The 17,474-nt window shown below is 50.6% G+C and overlaps 2 protein-coding genes across 4 annotated transcripts in view; one reads left to right on the top strand and one right to left on the bottom strand.

The window, feature by feature from the left end:
* LDLRAD2 (low density lipoprotein receptor class A domain containing 2) overlaps positions 1-15,717 on the top strand; it is a 43,430-nt gene extending 27,713 nt beyond the window's left edge. The window contains 7 exon segments of the mRNA XM_068537508.1: positions 6,270-6,407; positions 8,628-9,047; positions 11,953-11,996; positions 11,998-12,085; positions 15,088-15,270; positions 15,488-15,568; positions 15,689-15,717. Of these exon segments, the coding sequence (XP_068393609.1) occupies positions 6,270-6,407; positions 8,628-9,047; positions 11,953-11,996; positions 11,998-12,085; positions 15,088-15,270; positions 15,488-15,568; positions 15,689-15,717 (983 nt within the window).
* Positions 15,718-15,983: 266 nt separating this feature from the next.
* Positions 15,984-17,474, bottom strand: part of HSPG2 (heparan sulfate proteoglycan 2) — a 101,940-nt gene continuing 100,449 nt past the window's right edge. For all 3 annotated transcript variants that reach the window (XM_068539109.1, XM_068539110.1, XM_068539108.1), the window contains 2 exons: positions 17,357-17,460; positions 15,984-17,208 (listed from right to left, as the gene is read on the bottom strand). In XM_068539109.1, coding sequence (XP_068395210.1) covers positions 17,036-17,208; positions 17,357-17,460 — 277 coding nt within the window. In that variant the 3' untranslated portion in view covers positions 15,984-17,035. The remainder of the gene's footprint in view (positions 17,209-17,356; positions 17,461-17,474) is intronic.

Below are 17,474 nucleotides of genomic sequence, written 5' to 3' on the forward strand. Positions count from 1 at the left end.
GGGATCTTAGTTCCCCAACCAGGTATTGAACCCGTGCCCCCTGCAGTGGAAGCCCAGATTCTTAATCACTGGACCGCCAGGGAAGTCCCCAGGCCACCATCATTTCTAGACATTATTAAAATAGTCTCCTATCTGGTCCTGCTGCATCTGGCCTTGCCCAGTGGTTCTCATCTCAGAGAAAAAGCCAAAGTTCTTACAATTACCTCTAGGGCCCTACATGATCTGACTTATCTCCTATCACTCTCCCCTTTGCTGCATTCACTCCACACTGCTGTTGCTTGTGCCAGGCATGCTCTTGCCTCAGGGCCTTTGCACTTGCTATTCTCCCTGCCTAGTATATTCTTCAAAGAACTGCATGGCTGGCTCTCTCACTCCTTCAGATCTTTACTTAAAAGACCCTTCTCTGTGAGGCCTTCCCAAGCTATCCTATCAAAATTTCAACATCTCTCTGACATTTCACATCTCCAGGCCTTGCTTTATGTTTTTTCTTCTTAATATTTATCACTATTCAATACATCATACATTTTACCCATTTATCCTTCTCTGGAATGTAAGTTCCACAAGGGTAGAGTTTTTGTTTATTTTGTTCCCTGAAGTATCTCCAATGCCTCACACAGAGGTCAGTGGTATTTGAAAAATGAATTTACATCTTTCTTTTAATTTAAGCTTCCCAACAATTCAGTGGGATATTTTAGTATTGTCTCCAATTTGTAGATGAGAAAACTGAGGCACAGAGAGGTTAAGTCACTTGCTTAAGGGTTACACAGCTAGGAAATGGGACCCGGGGGAATACTGTACCCCCCTTACCTACCAACCTTATTTATTATCATTATCTGCACTCAGATTTCTCAACAGTTAAATGAGGCTCATAAGAGTGTCCTCTTTGTAGGTTCATTGTGACGATTATGTGTGATAAAGCACGTGACAAGCTTACAGCCAGTGACTAGAGTGTTGCAAACACTTAAGAAGTGGTTGCTAGGGATTTGCTGGTGGCGCAGTCGTTAAGAATCCGCCTGCCAATGCAGGGGACACGGGTTCGAGCCCTGGTCTGGGAAGATCCCACATGCCACGGAGCAACGAAGCCCGTGCACCACAACTACTGAGCCTGTGCTCTAGAGCCTGTGAGCCACAACTACTGAGACCACGTGCCACAACTACTGAAGCCCACGCATTTAGAGCCTGTGCTCCGCAATGAAGAGTAGCCCCCGCTTGCAGCAACTAGAGAAAGCCTGCATGCAGCAAAGCCCCAACACAGCCAAAGGTAAAAAAAAAAAAAAAAAAAAGAAGTGGTTGCTAGAAATATGAAAAGGTTGACATGGAGTTCATGAAAGGTAAGGATGTTTCAGGCACAGAGCCTGGTCAAGGGGCCGGGAAGATACTATTATTGCATTTAACACAGTTTCTGCATGGAAACTCCTATACATCCTTCAGAGCCCAAGTCAGAAATGCCTTTCTCTGGGAAGCACTTCCTGACTTCCCAGGGTACCTCATGTTCCTGTTAAGATTGGGATTTATTTAATGGTTGTTTTTTTGTTTGTTTGTCTGTTTATTTATTTGTTTAATCTGAAGCTGCTACCAGGCTATGAGCTCCCTGAGGGCCAGGTTATTTGGGTCCTGAAGCATAGACACTTTGAGGGCCCTCTTTAAAAATATGAAATTATAAACACAAAAAATTTTGAAAGTGAATATTTATTCAGGATGAGAAAAGAATCCCAGCAATATATGTTTTTAAAACCTACATGAAGTTTTTAATTCAAAGATACATCAGTTGTGAATTCCCTGGCTGTCCAGTGGTTAGGACTCCACACTTCCACTGCAGGGGGCATGGGTTTGGTCCCTGGTCAGGGAACTAAGATCCCACATGCCAGGTGGCACAGCCAAAACAAACAAACAAAGAAAAGATACATCAGTTTGTTCTCTAGTCCTTTTAAGAAACCAACAAAAGTTACTTTGACGGGTTTAGTTTGACTGCGAAAAGCAACACCACTTTTGTGTACTGAAAGAAAAATAAAATTTAAATTTGGCTCATTGGTCCCATACTTCATCTACCAGTGTATTTGCTGCTATTTACAAATAGAAATGTCTATTTAGTTCTATGTATTAATCTGAATAACAGACGCATATTATAATATTTGAGGCAGATGGTAAACTTTCTTATAGGTCTTATCATGGGGCAAACACTATTTTACAAAGTATAATAATGTTTCATTTTTTAAAGTTGAGGCAAAGAACTTGAGCAACAAAATAGCGAAGCTTCATAGGCAGTGAAATGTAACCTCATGCTCTGATTATGCTCTCTGCCTTTCCATTAGGCCAGGGTAGCTTTCCACCTGCTACAGTGGAAAACAGGAACTGCTATAAAGCCTGAAAATAAGATGTTTTAAACCCAAATCCCAGAGCGTTTTAGTAGGATTAGCATCTTTGAGAAAAGTACTAATTGCCCAACTACTCCTTCAAAACAGCTCCAGAGAAAAGCTCTGCTTTCTCAGAAGACTTATTCCATTCCATTCCATTCCATTCACACCTTTTGCTAACTAGGGTGAAGAGCTTTAGACCAAACAGCACTTTTATTAATACTATTTTTCTCTCAAAGCACGTTCTTCATGCTGACATTTCCAGTGTCAGGAAGCACAAATACTCTTACATTCAAAAGTTTTTATTTTTATTTTTCTAAAATTTATTTTATTGAAGTATAGTTGATTTACAATGTTGTGTTAATTTCTGTTGTACAGCAAAGTGATTCAGATATATATATATATATATATATATATATGTATATACATACATATATATATATTCTTCTTCATACTCTTTTCCATTATGGCTTATTACAGGATATTGAATATAGTTCTCTGTGTTATACAGTAGGATCTTGTTGTTTAGCGATTCTATATGTAATAGTTTGCATCTGCTAACCCCAAACTCCCACTCCATCCTTCCTCCCTCCCCCTTGGCAACCACAAGTCTGTTCTCTATGTCTGTGAGTCTGCTTCTGTTTTGGAGATAAGTTCATTTGTGCCATATTCTGGATTTCACATGTAAGTGATACCATATGGTATTTGTCTTTCTCCTTCTGACTTACTTCACTTAGTAGGATGATCTCTAGGTCCATGCATGTTGCTGCAAATAGCATTATTTCACTCTTTTTTATGGCTGAGTAGTATTCCATTTGTATATATACCACATCTTCTTTATCCATTCATCTGTTGATGGACATTTAAGTTGCTTCCATGTCCAACAACTTTTAAAGTTTCAAAAACGGACAGGAACTTCCCTGGTGGTGCAGTGGTTAAGAATCAGCCTGCCAATGCAGGGGACACAGTTTCGAGCCCTGGTCCGGGAAGATCCCACATGTTGCGGAGCAACTAAGCCCATGTGCCACAACCGCTGCGTCTGCGCTCTAGAGCCCGTGAGCCACAACTACTGAGCCCACGAGCCACAACTGCTGAGCCCACGTGCTGCAACTACTGAAGCCTGCGCGCCTAGAGCCCGTGCTCCGCAACAAAGAGAAGCCACCGCAATGAGCGGTCCATTCACCGCAACAAAGAGTAGTGCCCCCTCTCTGCAACTAGAGAAAGCCCGCGTGCAGCAGCGAAGACACAATGCAGCCAAAAATAAATAAAAAAGAAAAACAAAAAACAAAAAAACTGACAAATACCATGAACAATATAAATTTAAAATAATAGCACGTTTTTATTAAAATACTGCTTAAACCTCTTCTATGATAATTTTTCCTTACTTTTTTTGGCTGCACACCCTTTTATGATTTCTGTGACAACACTATATGATATTTTCTATAAAAGGACTAGAAAGATAAGTCAGTCTTTCCTTTAGCATGATTGACCAAAATTCGTTTTTTATTAGTGGTCATTTAGACTTTTTTTCTTGAGCTTTGCAATTCGTTATTAGTAAGATTATTTATTCTCTTAAAGACTGTTAAACTTGGGATAACCTCTATCAAATTTCTTACATATGCGAGCTTTAAGATTTGAAAGGATTTTCCATAGACTGGCTTCTGGCTTCATATGTTTCAAACCTTATTTCTCCTCCAATACCTTCACACCAGCAAGGCCAGGCATAATAAATGATCTCTGATTCTGCAGCTTCATATCACAACATATCACAGCATAGAGGGTATGAGGAGGATTACTGGGAGGCATTCTGGGGCATTTATTAGAAATAATACAACTATGCCTGGAAGGAGCTAGGACCCCATAATTATATCCCCCCCAAACCCAAACCCAAAGCCACCTCCCCTTAGCCAGATTTCAAAAATGCCTGTGACCATCTGAAGAGAGGTGCAACGGAGGAGATCGGGGTGGAAAGAGACAGTGATCTGAATTGACTGTGGTTGAAATATCTTAATTTTGTAAATTTTATAAAAATATATAATCTCATGCAAATAATATGTCCTGATGTGTAAGCTTCACGAGTTTCTTTCTTTCTTTTTTAAAGTGAAATCAAGTTTATTTAGAGAGATACACATTCCATAGGCAGAATGTGGTCCGTCTCAGAAGGGAGAGCGGCCAGCTTCAAGAGTTTCATGATAAATCCACTCCTGCCAAAGGAGTCCCCCAAGGCCTAGCCTTGGACATCACACACAGTGGGGTATCAAGTTTTCATCGAATGTCAGGTCTAGCAAGAAGAGCATTAGAGCGCAGCAGGGCCAGTGGTTTTAACCTTCTCATACTGTCTTCAGACTCTGAGGTGGTGTCTCAAAGTCTGAGGTGGGGACTTCTTGAAACATAGATGACCTCTGTTTAAGTAATAATGATGACATTAAGGGTCATCATCCAGCCTGACATGCATTGCGCACTTTACTATGTGACAGACACTGTTCTAAGTAAGCAACTTGATACCCCACTTGTATCAAGTTACTTACCCTTTACAATATACTTACAAAGTTGGAACTATCATTATTCCAATTTACAGATAAGGAAACTGAGACTTGAAAAGTTTCAGCTTTATATATTAAGGTTCCATGTAGAATGCCTTTGTAAAAAAATGGTTCTACTAATTACAGATTTAGAAAAAGGCTGAAATGGCCCAAGCCCTTCCTTTTACACATGGGGAAGTAAAACCCAGAAAAAAGGGAGGTCATTCGCTCAACGTCACACATTCGTTCTTTTTCTTTTTTAAAAAAATTTCATTATTTTATTTATTTATTTTTGGCTGTGTTGGGTCTTCGTTGCGGTGCGCATGCTTCTCACTGCGGTGGCTTCTCTTGCTGCGGAGCACGGGCTCTAGGCGCGTGGGCTTCAGTAGTTGTGGCACATGGGCTCTAGTTGTGGCTCGCAGGCTCTAGAGCGCAGGCTCAGTAGCTGTGGCGCACAGGCTTAGTTGCTCGGCAGCATGTGGGATCTTCCCGGACCAGGGCTCGAACCCGTGTCCCCTGCAATGGCAGGTGGATTCTTAACCACTGCACCATCAGGGAAGTCCCCACACATTCGTTCTTACTTCCTGGATGCCTGCTCTGTGCCAGGCACTGTTCTATGACCTAGGGCTTCAGAGAACAACAAGACACTCACCGAACACAATTTTAGTGGGTGGGGGGCGGTCAATGGACAATACATACAAGATAGATATAAATAAGCAAGGTAATTCCAGTGAGTGCTGAGATAAATTCGCGGACATAGGACCGAGTGACAGGGAGGGAGAACACTAATTCAGACTGAGAAGTGGTCAGGGAAATGTGGTCTGAGCAGGTGACATGTGAGCTCGAAATGTGAATGACCCGGAGAAGCCAGCCATGGACCTCCATGGGAGAGGAGCACTCCAGGTGGAGGAACGGTGAGGGCAAAGGCCCTGAGGCAGGAATACTTTGTCTGTAAAATAGAGCAGACTCCTGGGCCAGTGCTCATTCACCACTTGCTGCCTCTCTAGGCCCTCAGAGAGGCCCTTTGATGTCCTGGGCCTCCCTTAAGCTCAGCCCTAAAATGCCAACTTCTCCAGGAAGGCAGCAGCTCTCTGAGGCTGTGGGTCCCCCTCCCAGAAGCCCTGTGGCTGAACCAGATCTGAGTTTCCTGGTTCCTGTCTGGCAGGGGAAGAGCAGACATCCTCCCCGCCTTCTCTCCCCAGGCTCCAGCCGCAGTCCCAAATCTCCATGGCAACCCTAGACACAATCCTGATCTGAAGAAGGATCTGGAACAGGGAGCACAAACATCACTGAAGAGACCAGAGGAGCTGACGAACTTGCCTCCCTTGCTCCCTGTGTCCTGCCAATCCCTCCACTGGCCTAACCAGGCCCCTATACCCGAGTCTCCCCAAAGACCCCAAACTGAAGATTCTGCAGGTCTTCCCCATCGCTGGGCACAGGAGGGCCTGGACGGAAGCCTGTCCTCTGCAGCTGCCCCAAAGGCTGCTCCTGCTGGGGGCAACTGCCCTGACTGCGTCTGCGCTGCACACAGGTGAGTACGAGGTGGCTTGGCTGGGGCAGGCAGGAGATTCAGTTCCCACCACCGTTTGAGATTGTGTTTCCTCAATCAGCACTCACCCTGATGAGCTGGGATCCCTTGAGTTGGGGGGCACTGGGAAACCCTGTGCCTGGTCTTGGCTGGCACCCTCAAGTCCACCCCCACCCCTCTGGGTGGCTGGAGCTCCAAGTCACCCAGAAGCAGGTGTCTGGGGGCGGGTGGGGCAGTCTGGCACCGGGAAACACTGTGGGCTTCAGAGTCAGATGGCCCTGCATTCACACACACACCCTTGACATTACTGTTTCCACTGTCTAAGACTTGGTTTCTTCAGCAGTAAAATGGAAAGAATAATAGGCCCTTGCCCCTTAAGGCAGGGGTTCCCCAACCCCCGGGGCCAGTCCATGGCCTGTTAGGAACCGGGCCTCAAAGCAGGAGGTGAGTGGTGGGCAAGCGAGCAAAGCTTCACCTGCCGTTCCCCATCGCTCCCCGTTGCTCCCCATCACTCCCTGTCGTTCCCTGTCGTCCCCGTCGCTCCCCATCGCTCGCATTACCACCTGAACCATCCCCACCTCCCCGACCCCCGTCTGTGGAAAAATTATTTTCCACAAAACCAGTCCCTGGTGCCAAAAAGCTTGGGGACCGCTGCCTTAAGGGACTATTATTATTGTGCATATAAGGTGAGATAAACCACGCAAGACACATAGACAGTGCCCAGCTCATAGAAGGTGCTCGTTCACCCACTCTCTAAACCTCCGCCTGTCCCGTGTGCCTCCAGGGCAGGTTCTGGCTTTAGTAGGTCTGCACAGATATGAGAAGATGCTCCCGAGCCCTAACAGAGAATTTCTCCCCCGAAGACCCACATCCCGGCTTGTCCTCAAGCACCACTGGTGCCCCTACCATGCGCCAGAAGAGCCACGTCCTGTTCTCTCTCTATCCTTACAGAAATCAGATGGTTTGAGTATTTACACATTATCTCATTAATCCTCACAACAACCCTGTACCAGTGAGGATGTTTTGGGCTGTAAGTAACAGTTACCAGAGTAACTGAGTAAACAGAGCTTAAACCATAAGGATATTTATTATTTCACTTAAGAAGAGAAGCCATAGGTGAGTCCAGAAATGGTTAATTCAGCAGCTCAACCATGTCAGGGCTCCTCCATAATTCTCATGACCTCATCCTTGCAAGATGCCTGCTGCAGCTCTGGGCATCGTATCCTCAGTCAATAGCTTTCAAAAGCAGGAAGAAAAAGAGGCTCCTCATCACACAGCTCTCCCTCCTTTTTTTCTCTTTTTTTTTTTTAAATCAGGGAGGAAAATCTTTCCCAGGAACCCTCAGCAAACCTCTCCTTAAATCTCATTGGCCAGAATCAGTTCACAGGCCAATCCCTAAACCTGGCAAATAGAATTAGGATTACAAGGCTTGGTTTATTAGGCCAAAGACCAGGGGGCCTCTCTGATAATTGAGGGGAATTAAGTTTCTCTTAGCAAGGAGAAACAGGGAATGCCTGTTGGCTGGGCAGGTGCCCAACTGTGTCTCCCCCATCCTTTTATTTTTTGGCTGCACTGCGAGGGTTGTGGGATCTTAGTTTCCTGAACAGGAATCCAACGTGGGCCCTCCACAGTGAGAGTGCAGAGTCCTAACCACTGGAGGGAAGGCCAGGAAATCTCCTCCCCCATCCTTGAATAACACTTCAGTAATGCTTCTTAAATGCCAGGCACTATCCTAAGCACTGAACCCATACATGTCCACAATCCTTTAGTTTCCACTACAAAATATGAAAAGCTCTGACAACCAAAATTTGTTCTTAGCTAACTAACTGGCAACACCTGACCTGAACTGACAGGAGGCTGTTTACAGTCTGTATTTGTCCTACTTAGGGTAAATGTTCTGTGCAATTGCTCTAGAAAATGTGTTTGATCGTGGAGGGCTGTGGCAGACTCCATTTGGGGCTGCAACATATTATATATCTTTCTAAAATCTGAAAAATTCTGAAACACATCCTAGGGTTTTTGAATACGAGATTGAGGACTTGAATTACATTTTTTAACCCTCACAAAAATTCTGACATTGTTCAATCATCCCCATTTTCCCGACAAGAAGACTGAGGCTCAGAGAGGCTGAGTGACTCACTCGGGGGTCACACAGCGGGCAGAGGGCAGGGCCAGGCTTGGAACGGGACCGCGTGGCTCCAGGGTCCGTGCTTTTCGCCGAAGCCGACCTGGTGGACCTGTGCGGCCGGACGTGGCAGGGGGACGGGCTGCTGCTGCGCTCGCACTCCGCGTCGCGCCGCTTCTACTTCGTGGCCCCAGACACCGACTGCAGGCTCTGGATGCTGGCGGCGGCCCCCGGCGACAGGATCCGCTTCCAGTTTCGCTTCTTCCTGGTCTACAGCCTGACCCCGGCGGCGCCCAACGCCTCCTCCCCGGCGCCGGAGGACCCCTGCGCCCCCGGGTCCTACCTGCAGTTCTACGAGGGCCCGCCGGGGGCGCCACGGCCTCTGGGGGCCCGGCTCTGCGGCCTGACCATCCCTGAGCCGGTGGCGTCCTCCGGGGACTTCCTGGGCCTGCGCCTGGTCACCAGAGGCCGCCAGCCCCGCGTGGACTTCGTGGGCGAAGTCTCCTCTTTCCGGTTGGGTGGGTGCGGGCTGGTCCTGAGAGAGGGCAGGGGCTGGGGCCTGGCGGCAGGGTCAGGGGCTTCAGTAAGGGGTGGTCCAGACCCAAAGAGCCAACCCCATAAACCTGACTTCCATGGATGCATGGACCAGCCCCTCACCTGTTCACACACAGCTCCCACTCCCACACGATTCCCACACACTTACACACCTCACACTCCAGCACCCACCCCCCTCACACACACTACCTGTGCACAACTCACACCTCGTACACACACCTGGCACACCCACCTGCACTACACACACTGAAACACCCAACCCACAGGCCTGGCGTACTGAACACTCTCTCCCACACACAGTTCACTTCATGCACACCTCATCGTACACAATACCACTTTGCACACTGCCATGCAACTCACACACTCTCACGTTCACACACTGGCTTCTCTGTCCTGGGTCCACCCGATTGCAGAGGGGCCGAGAGTTGGGACTCTGGTGACTGTAAGTGACAGAAACCCACTTAGGCAAGAAAAGGGAACTGAAATTATTAATAATCCCTCGTTGAGCATTGCCTTTGGCCCTTCGCATACCAGATCTCATCTGTTCTCACAGCAGCTCTGCTGGGCCAGTGCTCCTACACTCGTATTTTTTGATGGGAAACAGGCTTGGAGAGGTTGAGTGAAGTGCCACAGGACTCCCAGCTCACAGGTGGAGGAGCTGGGCTTTAACTGCTGGAGTTTGTCCTCTGCTCCAATTGAGTCAAGGCTTTAGTCCCAGCAGGTTTCCCCAGGACTGAAGACACTCACTGATGTTTCAGCAGAGGAGCTGCCAAAGCCCAGAAGTTTCCAAAACCTCGGAGAAGCATCATCGCCCTCGCTGGCAAAATATCCAGACTGGAGAATTAAACAAGGGGTTGTGAGCACTTCAAGGCAAGAACAGGGGGGCCTCTGAGCGCCAACACAGGTTCACCAGGAGCTAGACCTCGACATGCCAGGCCCTGGACAGCCCTTCAACCTGAGCTGGTCAGACAGCACCCCCTGCTGTCTCATGTGTGTCTTTGGGGCCACGACTGATGGTGCCTGGGGTCCTGTGGGCTGTAGCGTGCCAAGGGTCCTATTATATTGTTTTGCAAGCAGATCTCACAGGCTAATTGGAAATCAACCCCTCCCTCCCTCCTTTCCTCCCTCCCTCCCTTTCTCACCTTCCGTGAGGTGCAAGCCAAGCATGTTGCAGCTGCTTTGTGTTTAGCAAGATTGGACTCAAAAGCAGGCGGCAGTGGCGAAGCCCTGTCACAACTCTGGCTTCCTTGGATCACTTTTTACTTGGATTACTGTTTGTGTTTTCTCTCTCGTAGATATTCACTCTTACCCTTGCACATCTTTTATAAATTAGAGCATTCACTTTCATTTGCACATGAAAAAACCCCAACTCTAGTTGGCTTAAGCCAAAGGAGAATTTGGGGGGCTCCTATAACTGGGATATTAAGGTGTTCATTCAGGTATAGCTGGATTCAGGAGATCAAGTAATGCCACCTGGGCTCTATCTCTTTGTTCTCTCCCTTTGCATTACACTGGGTCTGTTTGGCTTCCATCTCAGGCAGCTCCAGTTCCTCTTTCTACTTGGCAGCAAGGTGACCCTGCAGCTCCAAGCCCACAGTCCCCCTTATAACTCTCACCTCAGTGAAATAAAGAGCGAGGACCTTTTCTCTCTCTCTCACTTTTTTTTTTTTTTTGGCTGCACCGAGCGGCTTGCAGGATCTCAGTTCCCGACCAGGGATTGAACCTGGGCCCCCGGCAGTGAAAGAGCTGAGTCCTAACCAATGGACTGCCAGGGAACTGCGAGGATCTTTTCTTATGGTTCTAGCAAAAGTCCTCGGGGCCAAATTTGATTAGTCACATGGGCCATGTGTCTGTTCCCGGGGCCAGGAATGGAATGCTCTGATTCCCATGTCCACCTCTGAGCCATGGTATTGGCCAGTCCCTCCTGAACCAGCTTTTCTCCACAGAATGGGGTGCTGGGTAAGCCAACCTGTCTGCCACACCCTGTGCACCAAGTCATACCCTTCTCTCACCTGTGTGCCTATTCATTCATTTAACAAAGATTGAGTACCTGCCCTTGTGCCAGGTGCTGTTCTAGGCTCCAGGGACACATGCAGCAGTGAATGAAAGAGAAGTCCCTGCCCCATTTGAGCTGACATTCTAGTTGGGGAGGCAGACCATAAACAAAGAGTCAATCAAATCCATAATCTGCAGAGGTGGTAAGTGCTGCAGAGGAACCCAAATCAGGATAAAGTGGTGGTGGGGGAGGGGTGGTGTGCTGTTCTCACGTGGAGGTGAGGGCAGGCCTTCCGACACGATGACATTTGAGTGGAGACCTGAGGGGAGCAAGCCATGCAGTTACGGGCAGGGCTGATGGCAGGTGCAGTGCCACGAGCCGGGATGAGCTTGGAGTGTTCAGGTCGCTGGGCTACCATAGGCTGCGTGCACGCACGCGTGCACACACACTCACACACACTGGGTGCCACAGTGCTCATGAACATGGGGCTGAATTCCTATCCTGCTGCTTAGATACAAGCTGTGTGGCCTTGGTCTAGTGACCTAACCTCCCTGTGCCTCAGTCTTCTCATCTCTAAAATGGGATTGATAATAGTATTGACCCTACAGGGTTAATGTGAGAACTTAATGAGCTGGGATGTGAACCAAGCCTGGCTTGGAATAGGAGCTCAATAAATGTTAGCCACCACCATCATCGTCATCATCACCATCCCCATCATCATCTTTATGATCATACACCTGTCTCATCCATACTCTCATTTGCACGCACATGGAAACAGCCTCTCCTGCTCACACCTCCCACATTCCCTCCCCATAGGGCCAAACATTCTGTGGTGCTCAGGATCCTCATCGTGCCTCCCCTCTCAACCCCAGGATCCTGTTGTGCCTACTTCCGATGTCAGAACAGCAGGTGCATTCCCCCCGAGCCTGGTGTGCGATCCCTGGGGCATGGACAACTGTGGCGATGGCAGTGACCAGGCTTCGTGGCCAGCAGCCAACTGCAGAGGTCAGTGACAGGGGTGGCTTGGGCCCTGCTGAGCATCTGAGTTAGAAGCTGGAGGCTGGAGGCATGGGCGCGGCAGGAGAGGATAAGGTGAAGCACAGTAGTGGGGAATCCATTCAGACCAGACTTCCTGAGGACCAGAAGATGTTAGAGCTCAAATGGTGATCGAATCCAGCTGCTTCCAAATGTCATTTCAGTGGTGGAAGCTTTTCCTAAACGGAGCCTTGCAGAGGCCCCAGACATCACAAGGAGAGATGCTCTACTTAACTGGATGTGGGAGGCCTGGGCCGCGGCTGACTGATGTCCCACTGAGAGACTTGAGTTTGACCTTCAAGACTTTGAAAACCATTGATCCAACCTGACTCCCACATTTTATAGATGGGGAAACTGAGGCCTAGGGAGGAGAAATGACTTGCCCAAGGTCATAGAGTCACTGAGTGACGTAACCACGAATGACCTCTGTGGATGGACAGAGGGGACCAGACTAGATCACCCCTGATTATCCTTCTTAGGAATCTGGATATGCCCCACTCCCAGTCAGGGTTGCCATGTCCTGTCGAACAGGTTGTTTGTTGCAAAAATGCACCTGGCTGAGCGGTAAAACCCAGCTTCCCAGGAGCCCACACACTTCCCTCCCCAGCCACTCCTCAGGCTCCTCCCTGACACTAGGCTCTGTGCCCAGAGGGCCGGGCCCCATGTCCTCTCCTCCAGCTGCCACACCCGTTCCCTCCCCGCTCTCCTTTATACCGTATTGCCAGCTGGACTCGTCTTTGAACACTAGTTATATAACCACCTCCCCACCTGACATCTCCACGTGGCTGTGCAGGCGGGTCTCACACCTAACTTGCCCCAAACTGAACTCATGATCCACAGCCTGCCCTGCGTCCTGCTCCTCACCCGTGTCCCCTCCTCACTCAGTGGCAGCTTTGAATTCCAGTTGCTCAGGCCCAAACGGTTGAGTGGTCCTTTACTCCCTTTTCCCTCTCAGCCCATAACCAAGCCATCAGTGTTGTCGGAATTAATCTGACGTTTTCCTCATGATAAGACTGCAGTCGTGGGTTATGAGGAGGAAGATCACAGAGGTCAAGTGCACACCAGGCCAAACCAACGCGATCACTCCCCAACATGATCCACGGATGTTGATGTTGGCCTTGGTCACTGGGTTGAGGCTGTGTTTGTCAGTTTCTCCGCTGTTACTCTGTCTCCTCTCTCCACACTGTCCTCTTTGGGAGGAAGTCACCACGCGCAGCCCACACACTAGCAGGGAGTTAAGCTCTCCTGCCAGGGGAGCATTTTATTCTTTTTTTTTGGCCGCACCCCTCGGCTTGCGGGATCTTAGTTCCCGGACCAGGGATTGAACCTGGGCCCCCAGCAGTGGAAGTGTGGAGTCCTAACCACTGGACCGCCAGGGAATTCCCCAGAGGAGAACACTAAGTCAGATTAAAACACTGAGATTTAAAACACTAAGATTAAAACACTAAGATTTAAAACACTAAGTCAGATTGCGTCACTCCTGTGCGCAGGACCCTCCTCACTCCTCACTCAGCCCACACAAGCCTCCCAGGGGCCCCCAGGCCCTGAGTGACCTGGCCCGTCTCCTCCCACCTGCCCGCTTGCTCCATCAGCTCCTCCACTCCGACCCCTGGCAGCTCCTTCCACGCTCCAGTCTTGTCCTGCCGCTGGTCTCTCACTAGCTCTTTCCTCTACCTGGAAGGCTTTTCCCACAGGTTTACATGCTCATTCCTTTGCCTTCTGCAGGTCTTGGCTTAACCCTCACCCTCTCCATGAGCTCTTTCCTGACCCCTTTGTTTAAAAATAGCAACCCTGGGATTTCCCTGGGCGGTCCAGTGGTTAGGACTCCGCGCTTCCACTGCAGGGGCCACGGGTTCCCTGGTCGGGGAACTAAGATCCCACAAGCTGTGCAGCCAAAAAAAAAAAGAAAAGCAACCCTGTGTCCATTGAAAGAAACACAGGTAAACAAAACGTGTTATGTCCACACAATGGAATATTGTTCAGCCCTGCAAAGGAAGGAAATGCTGACACATGCTACAACATGGATGAACCTTGAGGGCATTATGCTGAGTGCAATAAACCAGTCACAGAAGGACGAATACTATGTGATTCTACCTATATGAGACACCTAGAGTACTCAAAATCAAAGAGACGGAAAGTAGAATGATGGTTGCCAGGGGCTGGGGGGAGGGGAAATGGGGAGTTATTAATAATGGGTACAGAGTTTCAGTGTTATGAGATGAAAACAGTTCTGAGAATGGATGGTGTTGATGGTTGCTCAACAATATGAATGCACTTAATACTACAGAAATGCACTTAAAAATGGTTAAAATGGGAAATTTTGTTTTGTATAGTTTACCTCAATTAAAAGAAAAATAGCAACATTGCCCCTCGCCAACATGCCCTGTCCCTTTCCCTGCTTAATTTTTCCCCGTAGCACCTATCTCCATTTGACACACGGTAGAATTTGTGTTTTGTGTCGCCTCACACTAAAATGCCAGCTCCATGGAGACGTTTTTGTCTGTTTTGCTCACCGTCATATCCCCCAGTCCCTAGAGCAACGCCTGGGGTATAGCAGCAGGTGATTGAAAAATACTCGTCAAATGAGTGGAAGAATGAACCTCTCTCTGTCTCCGTTTCCTTATCTGTAAACTGGGGATGATAAACCTAACCTCTCAGATCTGTCATGAACTTTAAGTGAAATCCTGTGGGTGAAGGGTCCAGCGCAGAGCATGGGCTTGGTGCACAGCAAATGCTCAATACAGCATTACTCCTTGAGAAGTAGCTCCATTCATCCACCGCAGCCCCTGGAGCTAGACTGTGAGTTCAAGTCCACCCCTGTCACTTCCAGCTGCGTGATCTGGGCAAGTGACTTAACCTCTCTGTGCCTCACTTCTCTTATCTGTAAAATAAAAATACTAACACTAAGAGGTTTTGGGAGGATTAAACGAGACATAATCATACCCTGCAAGGGGCAGATCTCCATGTGTTAGAGCTGTTATTTCCTGCTGCCGGTCCCTCTCCGGTGCCCAGCCAGGAAGGGAGTACGGATGATGGTACCTCCCGGCCCCTGACTCTTCCCCCAGCTCGTGGGTCTGCGGGCCCCCTGGGGATTGCAGCTGAGTGGAGCCCCCCAGCACGCCAGGACCCTGCACGACAGGATGCAGCTCCGGAAGGTAGATGGCTCTTGCTTATCACCCGCTGCCACTCCTCCCGCCGAGATCACACTTGTCCCTCTCCAGTGATGGGTGGGGGCAGCTGGCCCAGGCTGAGGCCTGAGTGGACTCTTTCTTCCTACAGGCCCCCGGCTGCGGGGGTGGCGCTGGCCTCCTCGCTGTTCCTAGCCTCTGCTGGCCTCCTCACGGGCCTCCTCTCGTGCTGCTGCTCCTCCAGCCGGCTGGCTTGGTGGGCTGGAGTTGTGCACCATCTGTTACACATGTCCTGGCCGGGTGGCCCCTGGGGGCCTGCGGCTGAGTGAGCCAGGCTTCCAGGGTCGGGGGGGGGGGTCATCCTTAGAGAGGCTGTGGGCATCAGAGGAAGGAGAGTGGGCTCTGGGGTCAGACAGTCCCTGGGTTCTGCCCCCGCCCCCCACAGGGCTGTCTAACCTTGGGCAGATCATATAACCCTCCGAGACTCAGTCTGCTCCTCTGGAAAATGGGATGATTCCTGCCTCACAGGGTCATGGTGAAGGCCACAGGAGGCAGCTGACCCTGCAACTTGCATGGTGACTGGCACTCGGCTGGATCAGTGAAGGGCAGGGAGTAGGGGCCTCGCTCACCTGAAGCTGCCTTGCTTCACTCCCGGACCTCACCTGCCCTGCTTTGCCCCATCCTAACCCACCCTCAGGTACCACGAGTCCAGTCGTAGTCAAAGACACAGGAGACAGCCCTGGCGGGGATAGCACCGTTTATTAAGAAAGATCAAGAAAAAGACCACAGGAGGGTCCCTTCTAGGACACAGAGGCCAGGCGCCCCGGACCCACATCTGGGGGCTGCTGGTGGGGAGGGCGCTTGCCCCCAGTTGGGCCCTCGGGCTCCCACAGATGGGGCAGGGCTGTCATGCCCCCTTCCTGTCCCTCCCAGTCATGAGTCCCGGCTCCCCTACCCAAGGCATTAACTCTTTCCGACCACCAATGCTCTCCTCCCCCCACGTGCCCTGGGCCTTCACTTCCAGATCAGTGGGGGGACGTGGCCTGGCGCAGGCAGGGAGACACTCTCAGTGCTGGGCTCTGCCTGTAGCAGCTCCTGGTAAGAGTTGGGGTGGGCTTTCCCTTGCAGCCCCTCAGGGCAGGGGCCCTGGGCTAGGTGTGGGGTGGGAGGGATGCAGGCCAGGAGGGCTTGGTGGGAGGGGGGGAGGCTGCCAGGGGCAGGTGGCCTGGCTGGCTAGGCGGAGGTGAAGGGGGGCTGGGACATGGGCTGGCAGGGCTGGGGGCTGCCTGCCCAGGGGTGAGCTGCCTTTTGCACCACAGTTAGCACTGAAGAGCTTTCCCAACCCGGAGGAGGGTGGCGAAGGCCACTGCGATGCCCTCGGCTCCGGGTAGCTGGTGAGGCTCCAGGCCGGAAGCCGAGGTTGGCTCCTGTAGAAATGAGGGCTGCCCAAGGGCTGAAGAAACGGGCAGCCCAGCACTACCCTGGGGGGCTCTGTTGGTGGGGGCAGTTCTGAGCCTGCTCAGCCACCGTGCCCGACCCCAGGTCCTGGTGAGCCTTTGAGGCACCCGCTCCCACGTGACCCGCCCTGCCCAGCAGCCTGTGGCTTTGCCCAGGTGTGTCTGTGTGTGTGGGGTGGCGTGCCCACCCTCCAGTCCAGCCCAGGGCAGTAGCAGCAAAGCGTGGCATCGCCTCCGTTTCTTACAAAATATTCATCATAATAATATTAATAATAATATAGTCGACGCTGTGGGGCTGGGGCACTGCCCGGGAGTCCGTGTGGGGCAGGCAGTGCCTACGAGGGGCAGGGGCGCGTGTTGGCCCCCGCCTGGGCGCGGTGCTGCAGGTCCAGTGGCTGTGGAGGCGGGGTGCCAGGCCGGGCAGAGTGCAGCACCAGGTTCTTGATACAGCCCGTGATGCCCGAGGAGAACCTGCCCCCGGTCAGCGCCGCCACGTTGGGGGCTCCACCTGCGGGGAAGGGAGAGGGTGGGGCCTGTCAGCTCCAGGAGGTGGCGGGGAGGAAGGCCCCGTGCTCTAGCTCTGCCGGAGCCCCGGGCCCTCTCCCACCTGGAGGAGCGGCCCCAGGCCTGCACCGAGGCCCGAGCTCAAGACTTACCGACGTAGATGCCGCCTTTGGTGTTGACTGCCACGTTAGGGCCTGGGGACTGGCCGCTGACCAGCTCCTCTCCGTCCACCTGGATGGAGCCTCTCCGACCCTCTCTGCAGTGGAACGG

Source organism: Eschrichtius robustus, chromosome 3 (genome assembly GCF_028021215.1).
Source record: "Eschrichtius robustus isolate mEscRob2 chromosome 3, mEscRob2.pri, whole genome shotgun sequence".
NCBI lineage: Eukaryota > Metazoa > Chordata > Mammalia > Artiodactyla > Eschrichtiidae > Eschrichtius > Eschrichtius robustus.